Source organism: Ovis aries, chromosome 22, assembly GCF_016772045.2.
Source record: "Ovis aries strain OAR_USU_Benz2616 breed Rambouillet chromosome 22, ARS-UI_Ramb_v3.0, whole genome shotgun sequence".
Lineage (NCBI taxonomy): Eukaryota > Metazoa > Chordata > Mammalia > Artiodactyla > Bovidae > Ovis > Ovis aries.
The window spans coordinates 34,162,380-34,186,854 of NC_056075.1; the positions used below are offsets into that span (position 1 = coordinate 34,162,380).

The 24,475-nt window shown below is 40.9% G+C and overlaps 3 protein-coding genes across 4 annotated transcripts in view; 2 read left to right on the top strand and 1 right to left on the bottom strand.

The window, feature by feature from the left end:
- The window catches only part of CCDC186 (coiled-coil domain containing 186), a 40,255-nt gene extending 25,576 nt beyond the window's left edge, over positions 1-14,679 (bottom strand). For both annotated transcript variants that reach the window (XM_027960636.3, XM_060404722.1), the window contains exons 1-2: positions 14,488-14,679; positions 4,415-5,110 (exon numbers count right to left, since the gene is read on the bottom strand). In XM_027960636.3, the coding sequence (XP_027816437.1) occupies positions 4,415-5,049 (635 nt within the window). In that variant the 5' untranslated portion in view covers positions 5,050-5,110; positions 14,488-14,679. The remainder of the gene's footprint in view (positions 1-4,414; positions 5,111-14,487) is intronic.
- Positions 14,312-15,709, top strand: LOC132658452 (pecanex-like protein 3). Its single transcript, XM_060405114.1, has 3 exons — positions 14,312-14,507; positions 14,684-14,958; positions 15,604-15,709. The coding sequence occupies exons 1-3, from the start codon at positions 14,312-14,314 to the stop codon at positions 15,640-15,642; spliced, it is 510 nt and encodes a 169-aa protein (XP_060261097.1). The 3' UTR covers positions 15,643-15,709.
- TDRD1 (tudor domain containing 1) overlaps positions 15,651-24,475 on the top strand; it is a 61,404-nt gene continuing 52,579 nt past the window's right edge. Inside the window, exons 1-2 of the mRNA XM_060405115.1 lie at positions 15,651-15,669; positions 22,523-22,698. Coding sequence (XP_060261098.1) covers positions 15,651-15,669; positions 22,523-22,698 — 195 coding nt within the window. The remainder of the gene's footprint in view (positions 15,670-22,522; positions 22,699-24,475) is intronic.

The following is a 24,475-nucleotide window of genomic DNA, read 5'->3' on the forward strand; positions in this document are numbered from 1 at the left end:
TATGTTTCAAATTAAGTGAAATATAAGCAGATAAAGAACACCACACTCTTTTATGTCTTAAGGCATATGAATTATGTGCTCCATCCCTTCGGAACTGGATTCCCTTCAAATTAGTCGGGGTCAATCAGATACAATGGTTCCCCTCCAAGCACCTGTCTGGAGACAGACACTTTTGGAAGCCACTACTGTGGAAAGTATTGCTACAGCCTTTCTACGAGTAGAGGCAGGGTTGCTGCTAAACATCCTATAATGCAGGACAGCCCACCACCAGCAAAAAATGATCTGCCCCCGTATGTCAATAACGCTGAGACGAAAAAATTTCACTTTAGATTTTAATGATACTCTAATTCTTGGGCTTCCCTGGTGGCTTAGAGGGTAAAGCGTCTGCCTGCAATGCAGGAGACCCAGGTCTGATCCCTGAGTCAGAAGATCCTCCCCTGGAGAAGGAAATGGCAACCCACTCCAGTACTTTCGCCAGGAAAATCCCATGGATGGAGGAACCTGGGAGGTTGCAGTCCATCGGGTTGCAAAGAGTTGGACACGACTAAATTAGATACCACTAGATATTAAATTAGAATAGAATTAGAATTCTAATGATATTCTAACTTAATATCTATGATATTCTAATTTAATATCTAATGGTATTCTAATTACAGAAGTAGTCAATGTAAAATAATGTTTAAGCAGAAATTTCATTTAGAGTTATCTAAAAAATATAAATAAAACCTTAAAAATTACCCATAAAAGTACTTAGAACTATAAATAAGATATCTAAGAGGGTTAACAGCTAATATTTTAGGATTACTAACAACAGCAACAGCTATTATTTAACATTTATGGCACAATTACTATTTCCTAAGCGTAGCTTTAAATGTATTATTTAATATTCAAGTCTATAAATTCATAAGTCTATAAAATCATTACTTTATGCTTTATGAATTTGAAAAACCAAAAACGAAGCCTAGAACTTATTCCAAGTCATATAGTTACCAAGTGGAGAAGGAAATGGCACCCCACTCCAGTACTCTTGCCTGGAGAATCCCATGGAGAGAAGAGCCTGGTGGGCTCAAGCCATGGGGTCGCAAAGAGTTGGACAAGACTGAGCAACTAACACACACAGTAAGTGGGTGAAGATTAGATTTGGACCCAGGTCTAATTCCTTGCCATCTTCTACTCTGAAGATCCCTCAATCCCTCATACTCCACAAATGTTGACTGAGTACCTACTATGTACCTATACTAGTCTATATTTGGGGGAATTATGAATTATGTGCTCCATCCCTTCCGAACTGAATTCCCTTCAAATCAGTCGGGGTCAATCAGGCACAATGTTTCCCCTCCAAGCACCTGTCTGGAGACAGACACTTTTGGAAGCCACCCACTACTGTGGAAAGTATTGCTACAGCCTTTCTATGCATGGAGGCAGGGTTGCTACTAAACATCCTACTTTTTTAAAGTCAGTGAACTGTCCCTGCACTCATGATGCTCACATTCTAAGAGAGAAATTAAACAATAAACAGATATATAATGAAACGCCAAGTTGGGATTAAGTTCTATTAAGAAAACTAATAAAATGGCAAGAGGACAGGGAAAATGACTTGAACTCTGACTATCCTTCAGGTAATGAGGACAGACCTCTCTCATAGGACAGAAATGCAGTGAGCAGGAACGTTGCGAAAATGTTTGGGAACAGAAAACTGTGTAGCATACAAGCTTCTTCAAGCCTTTTCTGGCCCAGTGATTTAACTCAGATTATATGACAAAGACGAACACTCAATCTGTTGCAGAAAACAGCTAGAAACACGAGAATCCTGACTACAGTTCACAAAGTAAGCAATTTAGGGAGAGAGAAGTGAAGAAGAGCAAGCCCTGAAATTACTATTCTTATATGCCAAGTGCACATCCTATACACAAATAATTGTTCCTAATTAAAAATATGGTTGGGACATTGGATAATAATACTGATATTAGAAAACAGGGGAATGAAAAAAAAGGGGGGGGGGGATGGAGGTATTAAACAAAGACATTTGCAAATAGATGCATTCATGAAAATTCAAGCCAAAGCAACTAAAAGGTAGTTTTCTTTACAGGAAATTGAATGAAGGCAAAAGAAAAAAAGACAAGTTATTTTAGAGCTAACCTGAATCATAAAGCATTTTATTTGAAATTTAAAATATTACATGCATAATAAAAATAACTTGGGATTTAAAGTAATAATATTTTAACCCTTTAATGTCTTCAAAACAATCCTATCAGGTAAGTATTGTCCCCTTCATACAGATGAAAAATCTTTGTCTGAGAGAGACTGACCTAACTAAAAGCTTGCAACTGGGAGTGGGAACCTTCCAACTGAGCATATTACCCCAGTCTACCATGCTGCCTCTGTCCTGACACGATACAGCACAAAAGAGGAATTAACTTTCTACTGTATTCCTAATGTTTTTAGTTAAATTTAATAACATGCAACCTGTTCATTTCTGATAAGCACATTAAAAAAAATCCCCTTAAGCCAGACTAAATGGGTTCAGATTTTAACTTTGTCATTTATTATCTTGTGACCCTGAGCAAGTTAGTTACTTAACTTCTCTGTGCTTCAGGTACCTTATCTGTAAGATGGGAATAATAACTGTTCACACCGCATAGAGTTGTTTTGTAAGGATTCCATGCATTAATACATGGAAAGTGCCAGGCACACTAAGTCTTCTGGCTATTATTATCAAGTCTATAACATCTTATAATTTACAAGAGAAATATGAAAGTGGTCAAGACTCAAAATCTAAGGAAAGTAGAAGGAAGGCAGTATCAAGAATAATCTCAAAGGGAAAGTTTAAAAGATTAAAGTATAGATAGCAGGAAATAAGGAAGTTACCCAGAAAAGCAAGAATGGCAGAAAAACTGATGGTTCAAGTATAAAATCATAGTTTTTTTTCATAACAGCAGCATTCCAGTAAAGTTATTAGCAGCAGTAGCTGCCATTACTTTTTAGGCAGTATTAAGAAAGTATCAAGAGATATCTGGAGTCTCAACAGATACTGGTACACTCATGTTCACAGCAGCATATTCACGACAGTCAAAAGGTAGAAGCAACCCAAATGTCCACTGATGGATGGACAGATAAACAATAAACAACTTACATACAGTGGAGTATTATTCAACCCTACAAAGGAAAGAAACTCTAACACATACTATAGTTTGGATGAACCTTGAGGACATTTGCTAAGTGAAACAAGCCAGTCACAAAAAGGCAAATACTGTACAATTTCATTTACACGAAATATCAAGAGCAGTCAAACTCTTAGAAAGCACAACAGAATGGTGGCTACCAGGGACTAGGCCAGGGGAATAGGGAGTTGCTTGAAGGATATAGAACTTCAAATCCATGAAAAGCTATGGTGCTGGTTGCACACTCTGTGAATACACTTAATACTACTAAACTGCACATTTAAAAATGGTTAAGGTGGCAAATTTTATGCTATGTGTATTTTATCACAATTTAAAAATAAACAATAGGAAAAAAAGGCTTTGGATGCTGGGATTAAACTTCACTGGATAAACCAATCTCCTCCTCCCCTTTCTCTACACATGGCCCCTTCCATTCCAAAAACTTTTTTAAAGTACCACTTTTTAAAAAAGAGAATCAGTTTATATTGATGAAGGCTAGCAAGTTTTATTTTCCTTTATAAGGGTTATAAGAGTATCTAAATATATGCATCACTTACACATATAAATATAAAATAAAAACACAGGGTGATATAACACTAGGAAAAGATAAAATGAAATTTAAACTGTTGTTAAAATAGAAATTAACTCCACAAATTGAAGAGAAGTCAAAAATTAACTGTTATTATTTACTGAATGATAATATACCAATCCTTCTGTTCTCTAAATTTTAATTTTTTTAACCAATAAATTTACAGTGGGGATTTTAAGAAAAAATTTTTAATTTCACGACTTCTCATGCCTTTTGAATTTATCTTACTTCTGACAATGTAATGCTTTACATTCTTTTAAAACGGAAAAAATTGAGCTGTCTTTACAGACATTTCTAGATCTTTAATGAACTTACACTTTAATAAAACATTTATTCTTTTAAACTTAACATATTAGGACTTCTATGTAAAAAAAATTTTAAATCATATTCAAAACAGTGCCTTTATAGATATATATTTCTATATATGCTAACATATTTAACATAGTTATATTATATATAACACTCATAAAAACACTATTTACCTACTATTTCTAAAATAACGAAAATATCACATCCTAAAAAAAAGTTATGTATTAACTAGGCAAACTTGACATTTGCTCAATAACTTAACTACTGTGGAAATAAAAGTAAATAAAATGATACTTTAAAGAATTTAATCTTTAATCCCTATGTAAAAAAAAACTTGAAAAAATAAAAAACTTACTTTTTTATGGTGTGTTCCTGCTGCAAATACTTATCTTGCACACACTTTTCAAACATAATTAATGCATTTTCTCCCTTATTCATTCCATTTGGTACTCGGTGTTCTTCTGCAAACTCAGTAGATAAGAGCTCAGATTCTATTTCTTCCAACAAATCCTCTGATGTTGAAACATCCTTTATTTTTGAAATAAGTTTCTTGGTGCAGTCTGTATCATAAGGACTCTCTGAATAAGTCTTTTGGTTCCCTGCTTCTGTAAATGCAGATGACCTTAATTCCGCCAATATTTGTGTCACGGTTTGTTCTGCTTCACTTGTTTTCAAAACTTGCTGTGTAAAATCTCCACCAGGAAAACTAGTTATTTGTTCAGAATTTTCTGGGCCTGTGTCTGTTTTAGCACAGGAATCCTTACCCCCACCATGATCTGGAATATAATTTTCCTGTGTTTCAGTTTGATTATTGTGTTCATTAGGGTGACATACAGTTTTATCAGAGTTTAATGATGACAGTTTGGACTCATTTTCTAAGCTGCTGCTTTCATCACCAGAGAGAGAGTTGCACGAGTCTTCCTTTGTTTCCGCTGTTTCCTCAATATTTTGATCAGAGGAAATGGAGGCTATGTGCTCTGTCTCCGACATGCTGACTGGCGCCAATTCACCGTGTACTTGTTCAAATCTGTTCCTGATCTTCGTCTTACATCTAAGAAAGTCAAAAGACACATTTTTAAAAAGGTTTTTTTTAAACCAAGACCCCATATATAGTTGCATACATTTCATGCCGTGGAAAAACTAAGGCTACACATTTTACCAGTAATAATTCTTTAAAATTTCTTTCCTTGGAGGGGAAAAACAAAGAAAGAATAAAACAGCTGATCCAAGTGAGTCACCACGGGTCAGGTACCACACAGGTTCACTCTCTTCTCCTTCGGTCCAGTCCTGCCACTTCACTTCGGCTGCAGTTTGGCCCCATAAGATGTTGGGCACAGAATGATACCAGTAATGAGAAGGTTAGTGCCCAAGAACTGTTTATTAATAGAATTCCTTCAGCTCCACAAGGGGAAAAAAAGACTATGTAAAGAACTTATAACAAACTATTGCAGAAATCAGATAGCAATGAAAACAATAGGCAAGAAATTACAAATCAAGGCAATAAAACAACGTACATTAACAATGGTGTTCGCTGCAGAAGGAAAACTAGACAATAAAACACAGCTACCTGCAGCCCAGACACCTACAGCTGAGCCAAAAGAAGTCAAGGCGTAAAGGACTCCTGACAGGAATCCATGTTTCACCCTGGGATACAAGAAGCATCACAGTGATTTCCAAACATTCTCATTAAGAACAATGTTCAGCACGACTCAAATGGACCCCATATGCATTGCTTCGTTCATAAAAGAAACATTTACAAACCTAATTCAACAATGTTAGAAAATATTTTTTAAGCTGTTTACGAGGGTTACTAAGCTAGCTATTTTCTGAAAATTAGTCAACTTCAAAAATTATCCTGAGACAGAAAAATATATAACATCCCAACAATCTTAATGAAGAATTCTAAGAAAGGAAAAGAAGACCAGCTTGCCTGTTAAATATCCTGGCATCAACTAATTAGACATTGGCCTTAATACTATAAATTACCTACTTATACAACGTATTTCCTAACAACCAAACAAATTATCATTGTTATCTTGCTGCATGTATGTTACAACTAAGACAAAGTCCACACTAGCAATAAAAGTTTGGTTTAGGCAATACAAATAAATGCAGTAAGTTAATAAAAATCCTTATGAGTAAGGTGTATTCCAAATCAAGGACAAAGTAAAATAATTCTCAAACAGGGACATTAGCCACCATGTGGCTTCCTCATGTGGAAGGAAGCCACTGCTGTCCTCAAAATAACTAATTTTAACATACACCTTATGAATGTGTTGCTGCTGAATTTGAAATCTTAATTTGGAAATCAATCTAAAAAGTGCTTTCAAACATCGTAACTAGTCATAACTAGTCAATGTTATGTGATATCTACTGAAGTCGAACTCAGAGCTGACCAAATGTAATGAGCAGAAGATAAAGAATCTGTTTAAAAGAGAATGAGTCTGTGAAGGCATTGTGACTCTCCAGCATAGGCTGACCAAGTTAGAAGAAACTTTCCTTTGCTAACTCTATGGCTCTTGTCTGTGTGCCGTGCTTTGTCGACAGAAAAGCATTACACAAACAATGGTTATCTTCTTATCCAGCTCTCACATTCCCCAGGGTTCAGTCCACAACTTTATTTTCCCTGCTAGAATTCATCCAGTATGATTACTGAAACCACAGACTCGTAGTTGAGGCCCACCTGGTTTTCACTCCTGTGCTCTTGAATTATAGATAACAAATCACCTCTTTGTTTCCACTCAACCTCTACATCTATAATAATCTCACACGAACAGTGGCATTTCCAATGGCTCAATTCAAAAAATGGCTAAACCCAGAATCACAACAATAGCTTCTGGGGTTGAGAACCCCTAATCTTTTATTTCTGTCAATGCTATCATTTTTCTTAGTCATGACTCTTTCTTTCCTTCAGCCTCATATTCCTTCACTGATTTCATGTTTCTTGCAATTACACCCTCATTTCTACTGTCATTGGCCCCCTACCTGCAACTCAACCCAGGCCTGATAACTTCCTATCTGGAACACTTGAATTGTTGGCTTCTCAGTCTCACTCCACCCTCCCTCCAGTTCTCGTTCCTGAAACTCCAAGTCAAGGAGCAGGAGGCTAATATAAGGGCAGAGGACCTGAGACAGCGCCAGGTAAGTGTCATCCAATCCAGAGAAGGCGTTAAGTGTACAGTACATTGGCTCTGCCACAAAGGAACAGGAGCTGCCCTACAAAATGAATCCCCGGTGGCACGAGGGTCAAGGGAGTTACAAAACTGCCTTCTCCCCCAAATACCGCACAGCCCACCTCCAGAGAGATCACCACCAAATACAACCAGATGACTCAGAGTAAAGGCAGAGCTGCTGCTTCCCTCTTTCGAGTTTCAGATAGTGAGAACTCTGCCTCCACTGGCTGGTATTCCCCCAACTCTGAAAGGGCCACTTAAGCGGAAGCAGAGGGGACAAATTTTAGAGCCAAATTACATCTCTTCTTTAATCCAAGCAGCTGGGAACCAACAGTTTCAACATTTCTTCACAGAGAAGAAAGAGTTTATGATTAACATGTTTTTGTTGCCTGCTTTTGTAAGCACGTGAAACCTGTCTTAATTTCTGGAAATAAGTTTTTTCTACTAATCACAAGTGGCAGAAGAGTTTTGACACCAAACCAAGACGTTATTAAAGGACTGTACCTCAGAGGGAAGTGGAGGGGATGTGAGCATTTCACGTTTATACCTCAGAGTTTCAACTGTACTATTTTTTCAATCTTATCTCTCAACACAATCTTAAAATCCTAGTACTTCACTATAGTACCTCACCAGCCCTTGACCAGACTACTCTAGATTCCTCCAAACAATGTGCGCATTACCATCTCCATGGCTTTGCTCTCATCTAGGTCTGCCCTTCAGTCTAGCGGCAGTAGTTTAGCCCCTAAGTTGTGTCCAATTCTTGTGACCCCACGGACTGTAGCCCACCAAGCTCCTTTATCCATGGGATTCTCCAGGCAAGAATTCTAGAGCCTGTTGCTACTTCCTTCTCCAGGGGATCTTTTCCACCCAGGGATTGAACCACTTCTCCTGCATTGCAGGAGGATTTTTTACTGCCAAGCTACCAAGGAAAGCCCTCCCTTCCGTCTATCCAGAGCCTAATTATATTTAAAGGACAGACCCTAAGGTCATGTCTCCTCCAAATTTTCCCTAATGGCAAACACAAGAAAAAAACCCTCTCATGTAAATGGAAACATACTATACTTATACCCATCAGGTACACAATCATAGCCTTCCTTGTGACATTTCTCAACAGCCTTTTAAAAGATCTCTGTACTCGAAGAGGAACCTCACTCTGAACTGAATCAAACTTCTTAAACCCCAAGCAATGTAACAGTAACAGTAAATAGATAAACAAATCCAACAAATACATTCTCTACTACATTTACAGTCATTCTTGCAAATGATGTTCAATGGTTCTCAGTGAGGGTGGGACTGAATTTACACAATGAGCTGGGGGTGCCGAAGGCATTTAGAGGGTCGAAACCAGGCTGTAAGAAGACTTGCTATGTGCAAGACAGCACAGAATGACAAAAATGTCTCATTCTGCTGGCTCTTCATAGGTAATAAATGAACAAACACACACCTGTTGCTATAAACACCTCAGCTTAGATTCTGTTTTACAGATCATCCTTCTGCAAATTAAAGAAGGCTGTGGCTCAGACAGTAAAGAATCTGCTGTGCTGCAGGAGACCCAGGTTCAGTCCCTGGGTCAGGAAGATCCCCTGGAGAAGGAAACAGCAACCCACTCCAATATTCTTGCCTGGACAGAGGAGCCTGGCAGGCTACAATACATGCAGTCACAAAGAGTCAGACACGACTAAGCGACTAACACACACATAGTTCACCGTCAAAAGGCAAGTACTTTTTATATTTTCTCAGTAATATGCCATGATCTTTGGAAAAACTATCCATATAAACTGGCATCTGATAACCACTTAGTCTGTAAACTCAGTTTTCTGATGTTCAAATGAATACTGATCAGGGGCAAAAGGAAAGGTGTTAAAGAAGATTTGTGTGTCTATATGTAAAAAGCCATCACCAAGAGTAAGCAACTACACAAGAATGATGCAGGGAGGGGCCACCATCATGTGCTTGACTGTCTGCAACTAAGCAGGGGAAAAGCAGTCAGCTGAGTCCTCCTGTGGGCCTCCAGCTGGCAATGCTGATGTAGGCCCATTTGGCTGCTGTACAAATTTTTTCTTCAGGGTGGGAGTAAAGGAGTAGAAGTCATTAAAGCTACCAGAGATGGAATAGCCTAGAAGTATATTAAAGGGGTAGGACGCAAAACTATACACTTGTATATAAGATTGCTTTAGTTAAGAAGTGCTTGTATAAATCAAATTCACACTCATATATAGACAGTGACTACAATTACTAATTACAATCTCTATTGCTGAGGTAAGAAAAAACACAGGTTATTTGACTTTTTAGCAATTCTTACTCATTAAGGGAAGACACTATGTTTAAATTTCCTCCAAGGACTTTTTTTTCCCACCAGGCTTCTGACACAGTACTACAGGACCAATTCGCACTTCAAAACTGTTTCAGCAGAGTGAGAAGTGGTTTCGCTCTTACTGGAGCTCATCAGCTGTAGGCAACTGGTCAAGAAACACTCTTCGCTTGCCTTAAAGCCAACCATTATCCACCACAGATTTTATTTCTTTAAGAACCAGCAAGGTACAAAATTATTTCTATATAAAAACCTTATAAACAAAAACTCTGTTTATAACAACTTTTAATACTATTTCTTATTTGCCAGTAATTAGCAGTATAAACAAACAACAAAAGAATTTAAGCTTATTCAATAAATGCAAATACAAACTAATCCAAAGCCAGACATTTGGTACTAGATTATCAAACATACAATCTCATACAAAAGTGCCAAACCAGAAATACATTTCTAAACTAAATATTAATTCATTTATTCACCACATATGTATTGAATATGTATTATGTTCAACACTGTCTTACATGTTGGGAACAAAGCAGTGAATAAAACAGATATCTTTCTGGAATTTACTTTCTGGTGTAATAAACCAACACAAAAAATCTGTGTTAAATCTTTTACTCTTTGTTTACAGTATTTTAACTGGAAGGTCAGCCTTCCATGAGAAGCTATATAAGAAACATATGAGTGTTTAACTCCAACAGAAACATGTGACTCAATTCAGCATAAATGTTATCTATAACAAACTACAAATTTTAAACTTACAAATTGTACCATTTGAGTCTCAAATAATACCAGCTGTAGCTTCTCAAGTAATGTACGTTAAGCAAGTTGAGCTTGTGATGGCACTCCTGTTCTTCAATATAACAGTTTACTGTCCTTTGAAAAAAAAGTAAGTATATCCAAAGGTCTTTTACACATTCCTCAAATACACTTTGAAAACAGAATAAACAAAATGATAACTTATCTTTCTGACCAGTTCTAATAATGTTCTAATAAAACAATTAAAATCAGAAGCAATCAAAATCATCATCCTCAGTCCAACATAAACTGATCACAACTCCTAAGCGTCTGACTTTTGATAGTCATGAACTACAAAATATAAATACTTTCCTGGATAAAGTTTTAAAACACAGAATAATGAACAGAAAAGAACCCATACAAGAGACATAAAACTTCGTTTCACGTAATGAAAATATCTGACACTGAAGCTTATACACGGCGAATCAAATTCTACTCTTAAAAGATTAAAACTTGAGCTGGTTATTTCAAAGAACTCTAGACTTGTTCTATCAAAAGGAAGATTTATTTGTAAAGTAGTCACACTGTAAATGAGCTTTTTGGTAAAATTCAACTTTAATATACTGCGTTTCCTTTTTGTGAAACACATCACTAGTTCTTTGTCCATTAGTTTAAAAAGTGTATCATCTGAGGCCAAGCTCAATTATCCCTGTAGGGGTTTGTTTAGCTTTGCACCCAGGGGTCAGGGCATTCAGAATTTTACAGTATGTATACTATAACACACAGAAAAAGATGGTGAAAAGACTCAGGGCAATAGATGCAGCAGGACACTCACCACCCCCAGACAGTATGAAAACCTGTGATATGATAACAAGAGAAATCACAGTCCAGCAAGACTCCAGGAAAAAGAAGGAAGTAGCCACATCATATACCACGTTACAAGTTATATGTCATATTATCAGTTTGGTATTTTAGATCCATGGAATTTTATATATCTCTTATAGTAACTTTTAAATCAGAAAAGTTATTAGCATAGAAATCTCATTTTGAAGCTCCTTTGTATAGAGCTCACCAAAAAAACTTCAATGACTCTAAGAAAACACGAAAAGATTTTCAGCTAATTTCCCCCTCAAAAACCTAAAAACTAAAAAAAAAAGGGGGGGGGGCAGGATTGACCTACAGTTTCCTTTTCAAAATGGGACTAGCTAATAACCTAAAAAAAATTTTAAAAAGGTAAGTTTTAAGTCTGCCTTATATTAAGAAGTTCTGGTTAATGTTTATATTTTGAAGCCTCCTTTGGCCTGGGCTTGGTAAATCTGGTACAATGCAGTTTACCAAAAAATTAAATTATTAGCTATGACATGATCATCTCTGAAGTAGGTGAATAGTTTGTGTTTCCTAATGACAGGCAACTATACTCACAATCCAATCGATACTTTGCTGGGTTTGATTTCTACTTTCTGTCTATTGCCCCTTCACACCAGTACTTTTTCTTTTGTTTACTTCTTAGCCCAGACAGATTTTTAAAATCTCAGTAGCTGAGAAATAAAGTTCAAAAGTGGCTTCTGAAATAATATGATAATATTACAGGGTCACTCCCAAATTTAAATTATCTATGCTCCCATCCTAAAGGAAATCAGTCCTGAATATTCATTGGAAGGACTGATGCTGAAGCGAAATTCCAATACTTTGGCCACCTGATGCAAAGAACTGACTCATTTGCAAAGACCCTGATGCTGGGAAAGATTGAAGGTGGGAGGAGAAGGGGATGACAGAGGACAAGATGGTTGGATGGTATCACTGACTCAATGGACATGAGTTTGAGTAAGCTCGGGTAGTTAGTGATGGACAGGGAAGCCTGGAGTGCTGCAGTTCATGGGGTCGCAAGAAGTCAGACACGACTGAGCGACTGAACTGAACTGATGCTCCCAAGGTTGCCCCGAAATGACACTGAACATAATATTCCCAACACAGTAAGCCCTGCTGCTGCTGCTAAGTCACTTCAGTCCTGTCCGACTCTGTGTGACTCCATAGATGGCAGCCCACCAGGCTCCCCCGTCCCTGGGCTTCTCCAGGCAAGAACATTGGAGTGGGCTGCCATTTCCTTCTCTAATGCCTGAAAGTGAAAAGTGAAAGTGAAGTCGCTCAGTCCTGTCTGACTCTTAGTGACCCCATGGACTGCAGCCCACCAGGCTCCTCCATCTATGGGATTTTCCAGGACAAGAGTATTGGAGTGGGGTGCCATTGCCTTCTCCAACAGTAAGCCCAGTGACACGTTTATAAGAAATTCAAAAATCAGCTTTAATTATTTAAAACTAGAGATAAGAGGGAAAAGAAAAATCCAAACTTTGTGAAAGGAACATAACTTCAGGTTAAGGAGTCTTTAACATGAAACTGTTAAGATGAATTTGAAAAACTAGTACAGATTATTAGTCATTCTTCAAAGGAAAAGATGATTTTACTACATCTTTAAATAAAGGCTGCATCAACCTATCATCTCTCCTAAAGAGCAGACTTCTAGGAAGTTAGCATGTATTTGTAAATAGATGGTTTTAAATAGAATATACTAAGCAATCCTCATTAGCTATGCTGTCACTGAATAGCATCAAAGAACAACTCTTTAGTTTATGGTTGAAGGGACTAAAAGGTTAAAGGTCGGTTATTGTGCTCCACCGCTCCTTCCTTGTTAGCAATAAACAAGACTCTGAAATACCAATGATACTCTATGGAATCTCCACTGTTTAAAGGAACCTCTGAATTTATATGCAGGTATTATGAATAAGAAAAGGCCTTAAAAAGAATAAAACCAATATAAACGTAAGCCAGGCATTTCCAGGTAGAATCTTCAGTGATTATACATGCCCACCTATTACAATGTAACAAGGGGTTTTAATTCTTTATACTGCAAAGTTTGTGAATCACTCAATATCTTCCACTGAATTTAAAATAATAGGAAAGGACCAAAAAGGAAGGAAAAAAGAGAAAAAGAAAAACAAAGCCAATCTTCACTGCTTTCTATTTGTACAATGATGGATAAGGAATTCGAAAGTAGCTGAAGAGAGAAGATACACAAGCAGATGGTCGGTTTTACTATCAACATCTCTCGCACCTTAATCTTTCCCACACTCTGCAAATATGAAGGTGTAGTTAGCAGTCCGGAAGGCTACACCCACAAGCATACCTAAACACTTACAGTTTTTTGGTGTGTTTTTGTTTGTTTTCGAGCGACTACCAGCATACCTCTTGAAACACTTTCACTGATTTGCCACATATTGTCCTCAGAAAAACTCCTAACCTATCATTTTAGAAGAAATTTTAAAAGGTAGGCACGAAAGGTAGATTACACAGGTACACATAGAGAAAACTGCCGAATGACTGGGGCTGCCCGGCATTACTATACGACATAACTCTCAGAGGTAACAAGAGCATCAAGTCGAAGATAGTCCAGATATTTCAAATCCAGGCCTCTTTCCTCTAAGCAAAATCAAGATGCAAAAACTAGCTAAAGTTCTTCCATGGTTAACAGGCGATCAATAATTATACCTGCACTGTTCCCCAAGATCGCTACGAGGGGACATGCAGAAGGGGGTTTACCATTTTACAGGTTTGACAGACACATAAATTTGAAATCTGATCCTTAGCAACCAAGATTTATCAAATACCTTGATGTCCTTGGCGGGGGGGAGGGGGGAGGCAATATAAATACCAAGAACGATTTCGTTCATAACCACGATCCCAAAGAATCGTCTCTAAAATTACTTAAAATCACAGTAATGGAAGTGTTTGGAAGAGGGTTTAAAGTCACTACAGTAAACATGAAACACGAACACAGTCAACTTGGAGAGGAAAGGAGAAACAGACGCCGAGTCCGTGAGGGGTGGCCGAGCAGGTCGGGCTTAGCTGCTGTTCACACGGGGAGACCCGGCCGGCGGCCTAAGTTCTGGGGCTCTCTAGGGACCTCTCAGGAGGCGCGGCCCCCACGGCCCCCGGCGACCCCTCCGCCGCCTCCCGCCCGGGCGGCCCGGGACTGATGGCCGGGAGGCAGAGAGAGGAGGGAACGCCTCCACCAAGCGCTCGCCTAACTCCCTCGAGAAGCCAGGCCAGGGAGCCGCCCCGGGACGTGCAGGATGGCGCAGGAGGTGGCAAGCCCGCCGTGCCGCCACCGCGACTCCCCAGTCCTCCCGGGCGCCCCTCTAGGGTACTTACCCCACTGATCCGAGCCTCAGGCCACACCCCTAAAGAAGCCGCTGGAACTACTGCTCAGGGATCAACTTCTCCATAGAGGGGCCCCGCAGACCTGGAAATGTGGGGGCGGTGGGGACAGCGGTGGGAACAGGGCCAACAGCACGCTCCCTCCGCCGCGGCTGCCCCAAGCCCCCGCGGAGCTGACACATCAACAAAGATGGCGGCGACGCCGAAGCCGGCCCGGCTACAGCTGAGGGGGCGGGGCTCCCCGGAGGAGCCAATCAACGAGGCGAAGGCGTCGTGACGCAACGCACCTTGGGCCTGGGGAACCTGTCTGCAGTGGGCGGGGCCGACGCTCCGCTGTCTCCAGCTCGGCGATCGTCCTGCCCGGGCACTTCGTCTTCGGAGCTCGCCACCCCTTGGCCATCCTGGCGAGCCGGCTGTCCTGCCTCGTTAGACCGGCCCTACCTCTCACGCCCCTCCCCGATCCAAGTAGGTTATTGCTTCCTGTAGGACGCGTTCCTTGGAGCTGATCCCTCTTCGCCCTTTGGCCCCTACTCATCTTACTCAGGGACATAAAGAGAATTTTAAATTGTGACCTCCCAGCTCTGATGCGTTAGTCTTGCACCTGACGTGGGCGGAGTCAGCAGGAGCTGCCTACCTGCCCCTCAGACAGTTCATCTCTGGGAGAGGCTCTGGGGGTTTCCATAACACCGCATTCAGGCCCACCGCTTGGCACCTACTGCCATTGTTCAATAATAAACTGTTGGTGCGTTCCTCTCCAGTACCCGACTGTGAGCCGTGAGCACGGGAAGTGTCATCACCCTAGTACGCAAAGTGGGGTTTGGCACGCCAGAGCTGCTCAATAATTAGCTATATATATATATATATATATATATATAGTGTATTGGGGGGAAAACGTATACTGAATACAGTTGCCTAGTCACGTCCGGAGAAGGTGAGCAGTTTCAGTCTGGAGGTTTTGCAAACCTACTCTGCCCAGTTTAGTGCTGCTCTTGGATTTAAGGATTCTTACTGCACAACTCATGACTGAAAGAACAAAACCCCCCAAACAAACAAAAAGTCTTCACTTAAAAAGCATTCAACACTGTGTAACTCTATTCCTCTTTCCAACAGGAAATGGCACCTCCCTCCTTCAATGAAGACACTGGTTAAAACACATTATGCAGTTAAAGTGTGACAGTAAAGAAATTACTTTCAAGCAATAAATTTACCAAACATTCCTGTTGTTTAGTCACTCAGTCGCGTCCGACTCTGTGATCCCATGAACTGTAGCCCAAGCCCAGCAGGCTTCTCTGTCCATGGGATTTCCCAGCAAGAATACTGGAGTGTTTCACCAGGCATTCCTATTGAGATGTTATTCCAAGGGGAAAAATATAAAAGAAACTTTAAGCTTTTTCAGTATGCTTATTGGCAGTAATACTGACACTTATTTCTGAACTATATTAGTATAAAGCATGTATATAATCCTTGGAATCAAGATTTTCAATATCAGAGAAAGGAAATACAAATATAGAAATCAAAGAAATTAAGTATAAAAACACTGCAATCCTAAATTTGAATTTAGAAACATCAGTATGAATTAGTAAATTTGAAATTAGAAATTTCAGCATGAACTCATGATACATTTCATTTCCATTAAAAAGAAAAAAAAAAAGGCTGTCTGAAAAGGCCTAGAATAATGATCAACCCAATGGACACCCCTATTGTCCAATCATCTCTAAATGTAATTTCCCACTAAAAGTAACCTAGGCTCCTCTAGGAACTCAAGAGCTAAATCTACAAGGGAAGAAATGTACAATAAAATTCAGGATATTTTGGTTATACCAGAAAGTAAAGATCAAAGGAGTTGTGTCAAAAAGATTTGAGCCAATTTAAAGGTGTTCCCCATACAGAGAAGACAATTTTAGCATTTAAAAGTAACAACAAATGAGACAAATCTACCAGTTTAAAAAGTAATGAGTGTGTTGATTTTTTAAAAATGGTATTGGTCACCTTTGCTGCTACTGCTGCTAAGTCACTTCAGTCGTGTCCGACTCTGTGCGACCCCAGAGATGGCAGCCCACCAGGCTCCTCCGTCCCTGGGATTCTCCAGGCAAGAACACTGGAGTGGGTTGCCATTTCCTTCTCCAATGCATGAAAGTGAAAAGTGAAAGTGAAGTCGCTCAGTCATGTCAGACCCTCAGCGACCCCATGGACTGCAACCTACCAGGCTCCTCTGTCCATGGGATTTTCCAGGCAAGAGTACTGGAGTGGGGTGCCATTGCGGATGCCAATAAATCATCACATTTTGAAAACTAAAAAAATCAAACATCCTGCCTTTTCTGTTACAAACTGAATCTCAAATAGTTGATGGAGAAAGTTTTTCTTTGTGGACTTTCAGGTAACAAATGCAGAGAAAAAGACTATTATCATTTTAGAAACACTTCCCTGGTAACTTAGTAAAGAATCTGCCTGCAATGCAGGAGACCTGGGTTCAATCCCTGGATCAGGAAGATTCCTTGGAGATGGGAATGGCAACCCATTCCAGTGTTCTTGCCTAGAAAATTGCATGGGCAGATGAGCCTGGGGGGCTAGGGTCCATGGGGTCACAAAAAGTTGGACACTGAGTCACTAACACTTTCACTTCCAATGAAATAATGTACCTAGATAATGATCACCAGTGAATCCAGAATCATATGGAAAGCTGGCTGGAAACTTTAGAGTGTATATCCCCCAAAGAGAAATGACTAGATATTAAGTGTCTTCTGAGTGAAGCAACAGAGGAACACGATACCGCCACCAGGGAGGTATTCTTGCCAGAGAGAATGTAATCAACAGAATTGTGAGGAAAACTGCCATTCCTTCAATTTATAAGTTGCAAGAAGATGAAAAGATTAAAAGAGAAATCTCTTTTTAAAATACATCACTGAATGCAAATATAGGATCTGATTAGACCATACTAATTAAAAGTCATTTGAGACTACCCCAGAAATTGTAAATACTAACTTTATGATATTATGAAATTATTTTTAAAGACGGGATAAATTTGGGTGATGTTTTTCAGAAGTTAAGATCTTTTAAAGATACGTACATAAATATATATGGATGTAAAGATACAATATGCCAGAAAGAACATACTTCAAAAAATAAAAACAATCACATTGATGGGGGGGGGGGTATGTCAAAGAAGAACAAAACATAACTGAAAGAGTTGCCAATAGTCAAAGTTGGAACAATTTGAGCAAGGAAATAAAGGAGTGTTAGATTATAACCCAGAGCATAAAATGAATATCTGAGTCTCTATTGATATATGTATGATTGAATATGATTAAAACATCTACTTCTGCTTTATTGACTATGTCAAAGCCTTTGACTGTGTGGATCACAACAAACTGGAAAATTCGAAAAGAGATGGGAATACCAGACCACCTGACCTGCTTCCTGAGAAATCTGTATGCAGGTCAAGAAGCAACAGTTAGAATTGGACATGGAACAACAGACTGGTTCCAAATCGGGAAAGGAGTACGACAAGACTGTATATTGTCACCCTGCTTATTTAACTTATATGCAGAGTACATCATGAGAAATGCTGGGCTGGATGAAGCACAAGCTGGAATCAAGATTGCCAGGAGAAGTGTCAATAACCTTAGATATTCAGATGACACCACCCTTATGGTAGAAAGTGAAGAGGAACTAAAAAGCCTTTTGATAAAAGTGAAAGAGGAGAGTGAAAAAGTCGGCTTAAAACTCAACATTCAGAAAACTAAGATTACGGCATCTGGTCCCATCACTTCATGGCAAATAGATGGGGAAACAGTGGAAACTGTTATTTTTTGGGTCTCCCAAATCACTACAGCTGGTGACTGCAGCCATGAAATCAAAAGATGCTTACTCCTTGGAAGGAAAGCTATGATCAACCTAGACAGCATATTAAAAAGCAGAGATAGTACTTTGCCAACAAAGGTCTGTCTAGTCAAAGCTATGGTTTTTGCAGTGGTCATGTATGCATGTGAGAGTTGGACTATAAAGCAAGCTGAGCGCCAAAGAATTGATGCTTTTGAACTATGATGTTGGAGAAGACTCTTGAGAGTCCCTTGGACTGCAAGGAGATCCAACCATTCTATCCTAAAGGAAATCAGCCCTGAATATTCATTGGAAGTACTGACGCTGAATCTGAAACCCCAATACTTTTACCACCTGATGTGAAGAACTGACTCACTGGAAGACCTTGATGCTGGGAAAGATGAAGGCAGGAGGAGAAGGGGACAACAAAGGATGAGATGGTTGGATGGCATCACTGACTCTATGAATGTGAGTTTGAGTGAGCTCTGGGAGTTGGTGATGGACAGGGAAGCCTGGTGTGCTGCAGTCCATGGGGTCACAAAGAGTCGGACACGACTGAGTGACTGAACTGACTGATGATTGACTATATTTAGTAAGTTGAAGAGGAGAGACAAATCTCCCATACAAAAAAAATTTCAAATGATTTCTGTAGATACTGTACTTTTAAGGAAGAGGAGCATAATTCCCTTTGTTTAGGTGTAGACTGCACAAAATGACTTCTGTGTTCACGACATAAAGGAAGGGAAAAAAATAACTTTATAGTAGAGAAACCTGATAAATACTAGCGAGGTGATCACAAAAAATAGCAACAGTCATGTTCAAAGAATGCTTGATGTGATGCTACAGAAATAACATTTTACCTCTGTAGTCTTTCCAATAACTACCCTCTTATTATGAGAAAACATCAATGGGGCATCCAACAAAAATGTCTCACCAGTACCCCTGGGGGCCATCAGTTCAGTTCAGTTCAGTCACTCAGTCGTGTCCGACTCTTTGCAACCCCATGAATCGCAGCACGCCAGGCCTCCCTGTCCATCACCAACTCCCAGAGTTCACTCAAACTCACGTCCATCAAGTCAGTGATGCCATCCAGCCATCTCATCCTCTGTCGTCCCCTTCTTCTCCTGCCCCCAATCCCTCCCAGCATCAAAGTCTTTTCCAATGAGTCAACTCTTCGCATGAGGTAGCCAAAGTACTGGAGTTTCAGCTTTAGCATCAGTCCTTCCAAAGAAATCCCAGGTTTGATCTCCTTCAGAATGGACTGGTTGGATCTCCCTAAGTCCTAGTGGATCCTTAATTGTAACAGATGTATTCTACAAGTATGTTAATAATAGGGGAAACAATTTAGCTTATGTGGGAATTCTCCATAGTCTTCTGAATCCACTTATTCTTCTAAAACTGTTCTGAAAATAAAGACCTTAAATTGAAGAAAGTAGGGAAAACCACTAGACCATTCAGGTATGACCTAAATAAAATCCCTTATGAGTATACAGTGGAAGTGAGAAATAGATTTAAGGGACTAGATCTGATAGAGTGCCTGATTAACTACGGACGGAGGTTCGTGACATGGTACAGGAGACAGGGATCAAGACCATCCCCATGGAAAAGAAATGCAAAAATGCAAAATGGTGTCTGAGGAGGCCTTACAAATAGCTGTGAAAAGAAGAGAAGCAGAAAGCAAAGGAGAAAAGGAAAGATATAAGCATCTGAATGCAGAGTTCCAAAGAATAGCAAGGAGAGATAAGAAAGCCTTCCTCAGCGATCAGTGCAAAGAAATAGAGGAAAAGAACAGAATGGGAAAGACTAGAGATCTCTTCAAGAAAATTAGAGATACCAAGGGAACATTTCATGCAAACATAGGCTCAATAAAGGACAGAAATGGTAAGGACCTAACAGAAGCAGAAGATACTAAGAAGAGGTGGGAAGAATACGCAGAAGAACTGTACAAAAAAGATCTTCATGACCCGGATAATCACAATGGTGTGATCACTCACCTAGAGCCAGACATCCTGGAATGTGAAGTTAAGTGGGCCTTAGGAAGCATCTCTAGGAACAAAGCTAGTGGAGGTGATGGAATTCCAGTTGAGCTATTTCAAATCCTGAAAGATGATGCTGTGAAAGTGCTGTACTCAATATGCCAGCAAATTTGGAAAACTCAGCAGTGGCCACAGGACTGGAAAAGGTCAGTTTTCATTCCAATCTCAAAGAAAGGCAATGCCAATACTCAAACTACCGCACAATTGCACTCATCTCACATGCTAGTAAAGTAACGCTCAAAATTCTCCAAGCCAGGCTTCAACAATATGTGAACCATGAACTTCCAGATGTTCAAGCTGGATTTAGAAAAAGCAGAGGAACTAGAGATCAAATTGCCAACATCCGCTGGATCATTGAAAAAGCAAGAAAGTTCCAGAAAAACGTCTATTTCTTCTTTATTGACTATGCCAAAGCCTTGACTGTGTGGATCACAATAAACTGTGGAAAATTCTGAAAGAGATGGGAATACCAGACCACCTGACTTGCCTCTTGAGAAACCTGTATGCAGGTCAGGAAGCAACAGTTAGAACTGGACATGGAACAACAGATTGCTTCCAAATAGGAAAAGGAGTACGTCAAGGCTGTATATTGTCACCCTGCTTATTTAACTTATGTGCAGAGTACATCATGAGAAACGCTGGGCTGGAAGAAGCACAAGCTGTAATCAAGATAGCCGGGAGAAATATCAATAACCTCAGATATGCAGATGACACCACACTTATGGCAGAAAGCAAAGAGGACCTAAAGAGCCTCTTGATGAAAGTGAAAGAGGAGAGCGAAAATGTTGGCTTAAAACTCAACATTCAGAAAACTACAATCATGGCATCCAGTCCCATCACTTCATGGGAAATAGATGGGGAAACAGTGGAAAAAGTGACAGAATTTATTTTGGGGGGGCTCTAAAAGCACTGCAGATGGTGATTGTAGCCATGAAATTAAAAGATGCTTACTCCTTGGAAGGAAAGTTATGACCAACCTAGATGTCATACTCAAAAGCACAGACATTACTTTGCCGACAAAAGTCCATCTAGTCAAGGCTATGTATGGTTTTTCCAGTGATCACGTATGGATGTTAGAGTTGGACTATGAAGAAAGCTGAGTGCTGAAGAATTGATGCTTTTGAAGTGTGGTGTTGGAGAAGACTCTTGAGAGGCCCATGGCCTGCAAGGAGATCCAACCAGTCCATTCCAAAGGAGATCAGTCCTGGGTATTCTTTGGAAGGACTGATGCTAAAGCTGAAACACCAATACTCTGGACACCTCATGCAAAGAGTTGACTCATTGGAAAAGACCCTGATGCTGGGAGGGATTGGGGGCAGGAGAAGGGGACAACAGAGGATGAGATGGCTGGATGACATCACCGACTCGATGGACATGAGTTTGAGTGAACTCCGAAGTTGGTGATGGACAGGGAGACCTGGCATGCTGCAATTCATGGGGTCTCAAAGAGTAGGACACGACTGAGCGACCTAACTGAACTGAAAAAGATAATAATACACAAGTAGGATTGGCAACCCACTCCAGTACCCTTGCCTGGAAAATCCCATGGACGGAGGAGCCTGGTAGGCTGCAGTCCATGGGGTTGCTAGGAGTCGGGCACAACTGAGCGACTTCACTTTCACTTTCATGCATTGGAGAAGGAAACGGCAACCCACTCCAGTGTTCTTGCCTGGAGAATCCCAGGGACGGAGGAGCCTGGTGGGCTGTCCTCTCTGGGGTCTCACAGAGTTGGACACGACTGAAGCGGCTTAGCAGCAGCAGGAATTTGCTTCAGACAATCAACGGAGATTGTTGCATCAGTGGCAAACTGACTGATGCAGACAAGACAGACCTTAAATAGATACACTTGGAACTAGGTGATGGGTACATACAAGTAACGTTTTTCTTCTGCATTTTTTGCGAGAGTCATCGTTTAAAAAAACAAGTTTACAACTGTTCTTCTTTGAGAAACATCAACCTATAATGAAGTGCTCTAAGGGCAAACTGTGATCACCTGTACCTACTTTCCGCAAGCTCACAGAAGCAGGGATTGATTTGAAAACCTTTTTTAAGACTTTAAGTGGTTAATATGACCCAAGTGACCTTTGAGGAGACAAGGTCTGTATCTTTGCCTTTGGAATTTCCAGCAACTCCTTTCTAGAAGCTGAAACAGTAGATACCTTCTGTTTCCGCAGAGGATCGCCCTGAGCCCGCAGCCTTTGTACCAGCCCCCACGAAGCTGCACCACCAGGCCCTGAGCACGCCTCCGCATGCACGCGGAGGATGCACGTGGACGCAGCATGAGCACTTGGGCGTGGACTGCGCAGGCGCCAAGTGGCGCCAGGGGGGCCGGCTAGGCATCCGGAGCGAGGTGAGCTCTGAGTGCGCAACTGGGCGGCAGGGCACCTGGCACGGGCAAACGCCGCCACCACTACGAGGCTTCAGAGACGGTCGGATCCACAGCCCTTTTGCCTTTTTCCAGGTCGGGGTTCCCATGCGCACGGGGGAGCGAAAGGGGCGCTACATGAGGGCTGCCGAACTTCGGCCGTTGAGGGCCGGCCGTTGGGCGCTGGACGTTGGGGTCGGGCGTTGAGGTCGGGCGTTGAGCGGGTACCAGGGGCCTGGAAGTGGAGAGAGTATCGAAGGTTGGAGAGGTCCTGAGAACTTGGGCGGGGAAGGCACGTCTCGGGTGGGAGGTTCTGGATGGGGAAGATCGCATACTGGGGGGAGGGGCGAGAGACGTGAGAGTTGAGCTTTGGACTTAAGGGGGACTTGCAGGAGGTTTGGAAAATAGCTCATACTTCCAGGCGTGACTCTCCAGAGTGCAAACCTCCGCTTGCATCCCCTTCAAGTACCCCTTTCCCCTTCTAGGAGAATCTGACTTGTGGATTCAGTGCTTTCATTTGACTCAAAGCTACAGTGCGAAAAATATTTTTTAGATTTTTACCCCCCGCCCCCTTCCTACCTCCTGTAAAAGGAAGGTGCATTGCAGCATTTACTTAGATATAGGTGAGGCAACCCTGGTTCGTTTAACATGTGTCTGTAGCGTGTGTGCCGTGTGCCAGTCGCTTTTCTTGGTAATCAGGCCCTGCGATAAATACGCTTGCCTTTTTGGCCTCTGGAATTAAGGAACATGCCTCTGGTTGCCTTGTTGAGCCATCCGGGTATTGAATGCACAATTGCAAGGCCTAGGAACATGAGCTGAATTTTCATCTCAACTGTGTGAGGGCGCTGGTCCTTGTGGGTTTGGTTGCTAAACCGTCTCAGGTCTTCTTTCCTGCTCTGTGGGAATAAAGAAACAGGACTACTTGAATTCTCAAATTATTTGTCTCTTGAGGGAGCAAACTAATTCTGCATGAGTGGGAGAAATTCTTTGAGTGTGGGAGTGCTACAAAAGTAAGGTAAAAATAATAGCTGCCTTTTAGGGGTTTAGTAAGCACCTGCCACGGTGCTAGGTGGTTGACATACAGCCTCATGTTTAATCCTCATGATGATATTGTGAGGAAGTTACTGCTGCTGGCTAGACTTTATAGTCACTGAATCCTAGAAAGATGAAGTGATTTGCCTGAGCTAGCATACTGAATGAGGAAGATAAAACTGCTCAGACTTGTATCTGACGGACTTTAAAGCTCACGTTCCTGTGGAATCGTTGAGCTTCAGAGCTTGAAAAGTTGAATGTTTCCTTTGGGTAGCCATTCTCTCTGAATGCAAGGGGTTACTGGGAAGACAAAAGCAAAGAGAAAAGGGGAAAAGTGAGTTATCTGCTGCATGCACTTTCGGTGTTTAGCTCCCTCGTGGCTCAGACCGTGAAGAATCCGCCTGCAGTGCTTCCATCCCTGGGTTAGGAAGATCCCTTGGAAGAGGGCATGGCAATCCACTCCAGTATTCTTACCTGGAGAATCCCATGGACAGAGGAGTCTGGCAGGCTACAGTCCATGGGTTCACAAAGGGTTGGAAACGACTGAGCGACTAAGCACAGCACACTGTGAATTTACTCTCACCTCTTGGCTGTGGTGTCCTGAAGAGAGGAGAGACCTTATGTCACGGTTTGCAGTGTATCCTGGGATGTTCCTGTCTTCATAGGAGAGGGGCTGGAGAATTCTAAGGAAATAAAAGAAAGTTTTTACCCTTGAAGGTGTGTCCAGTCT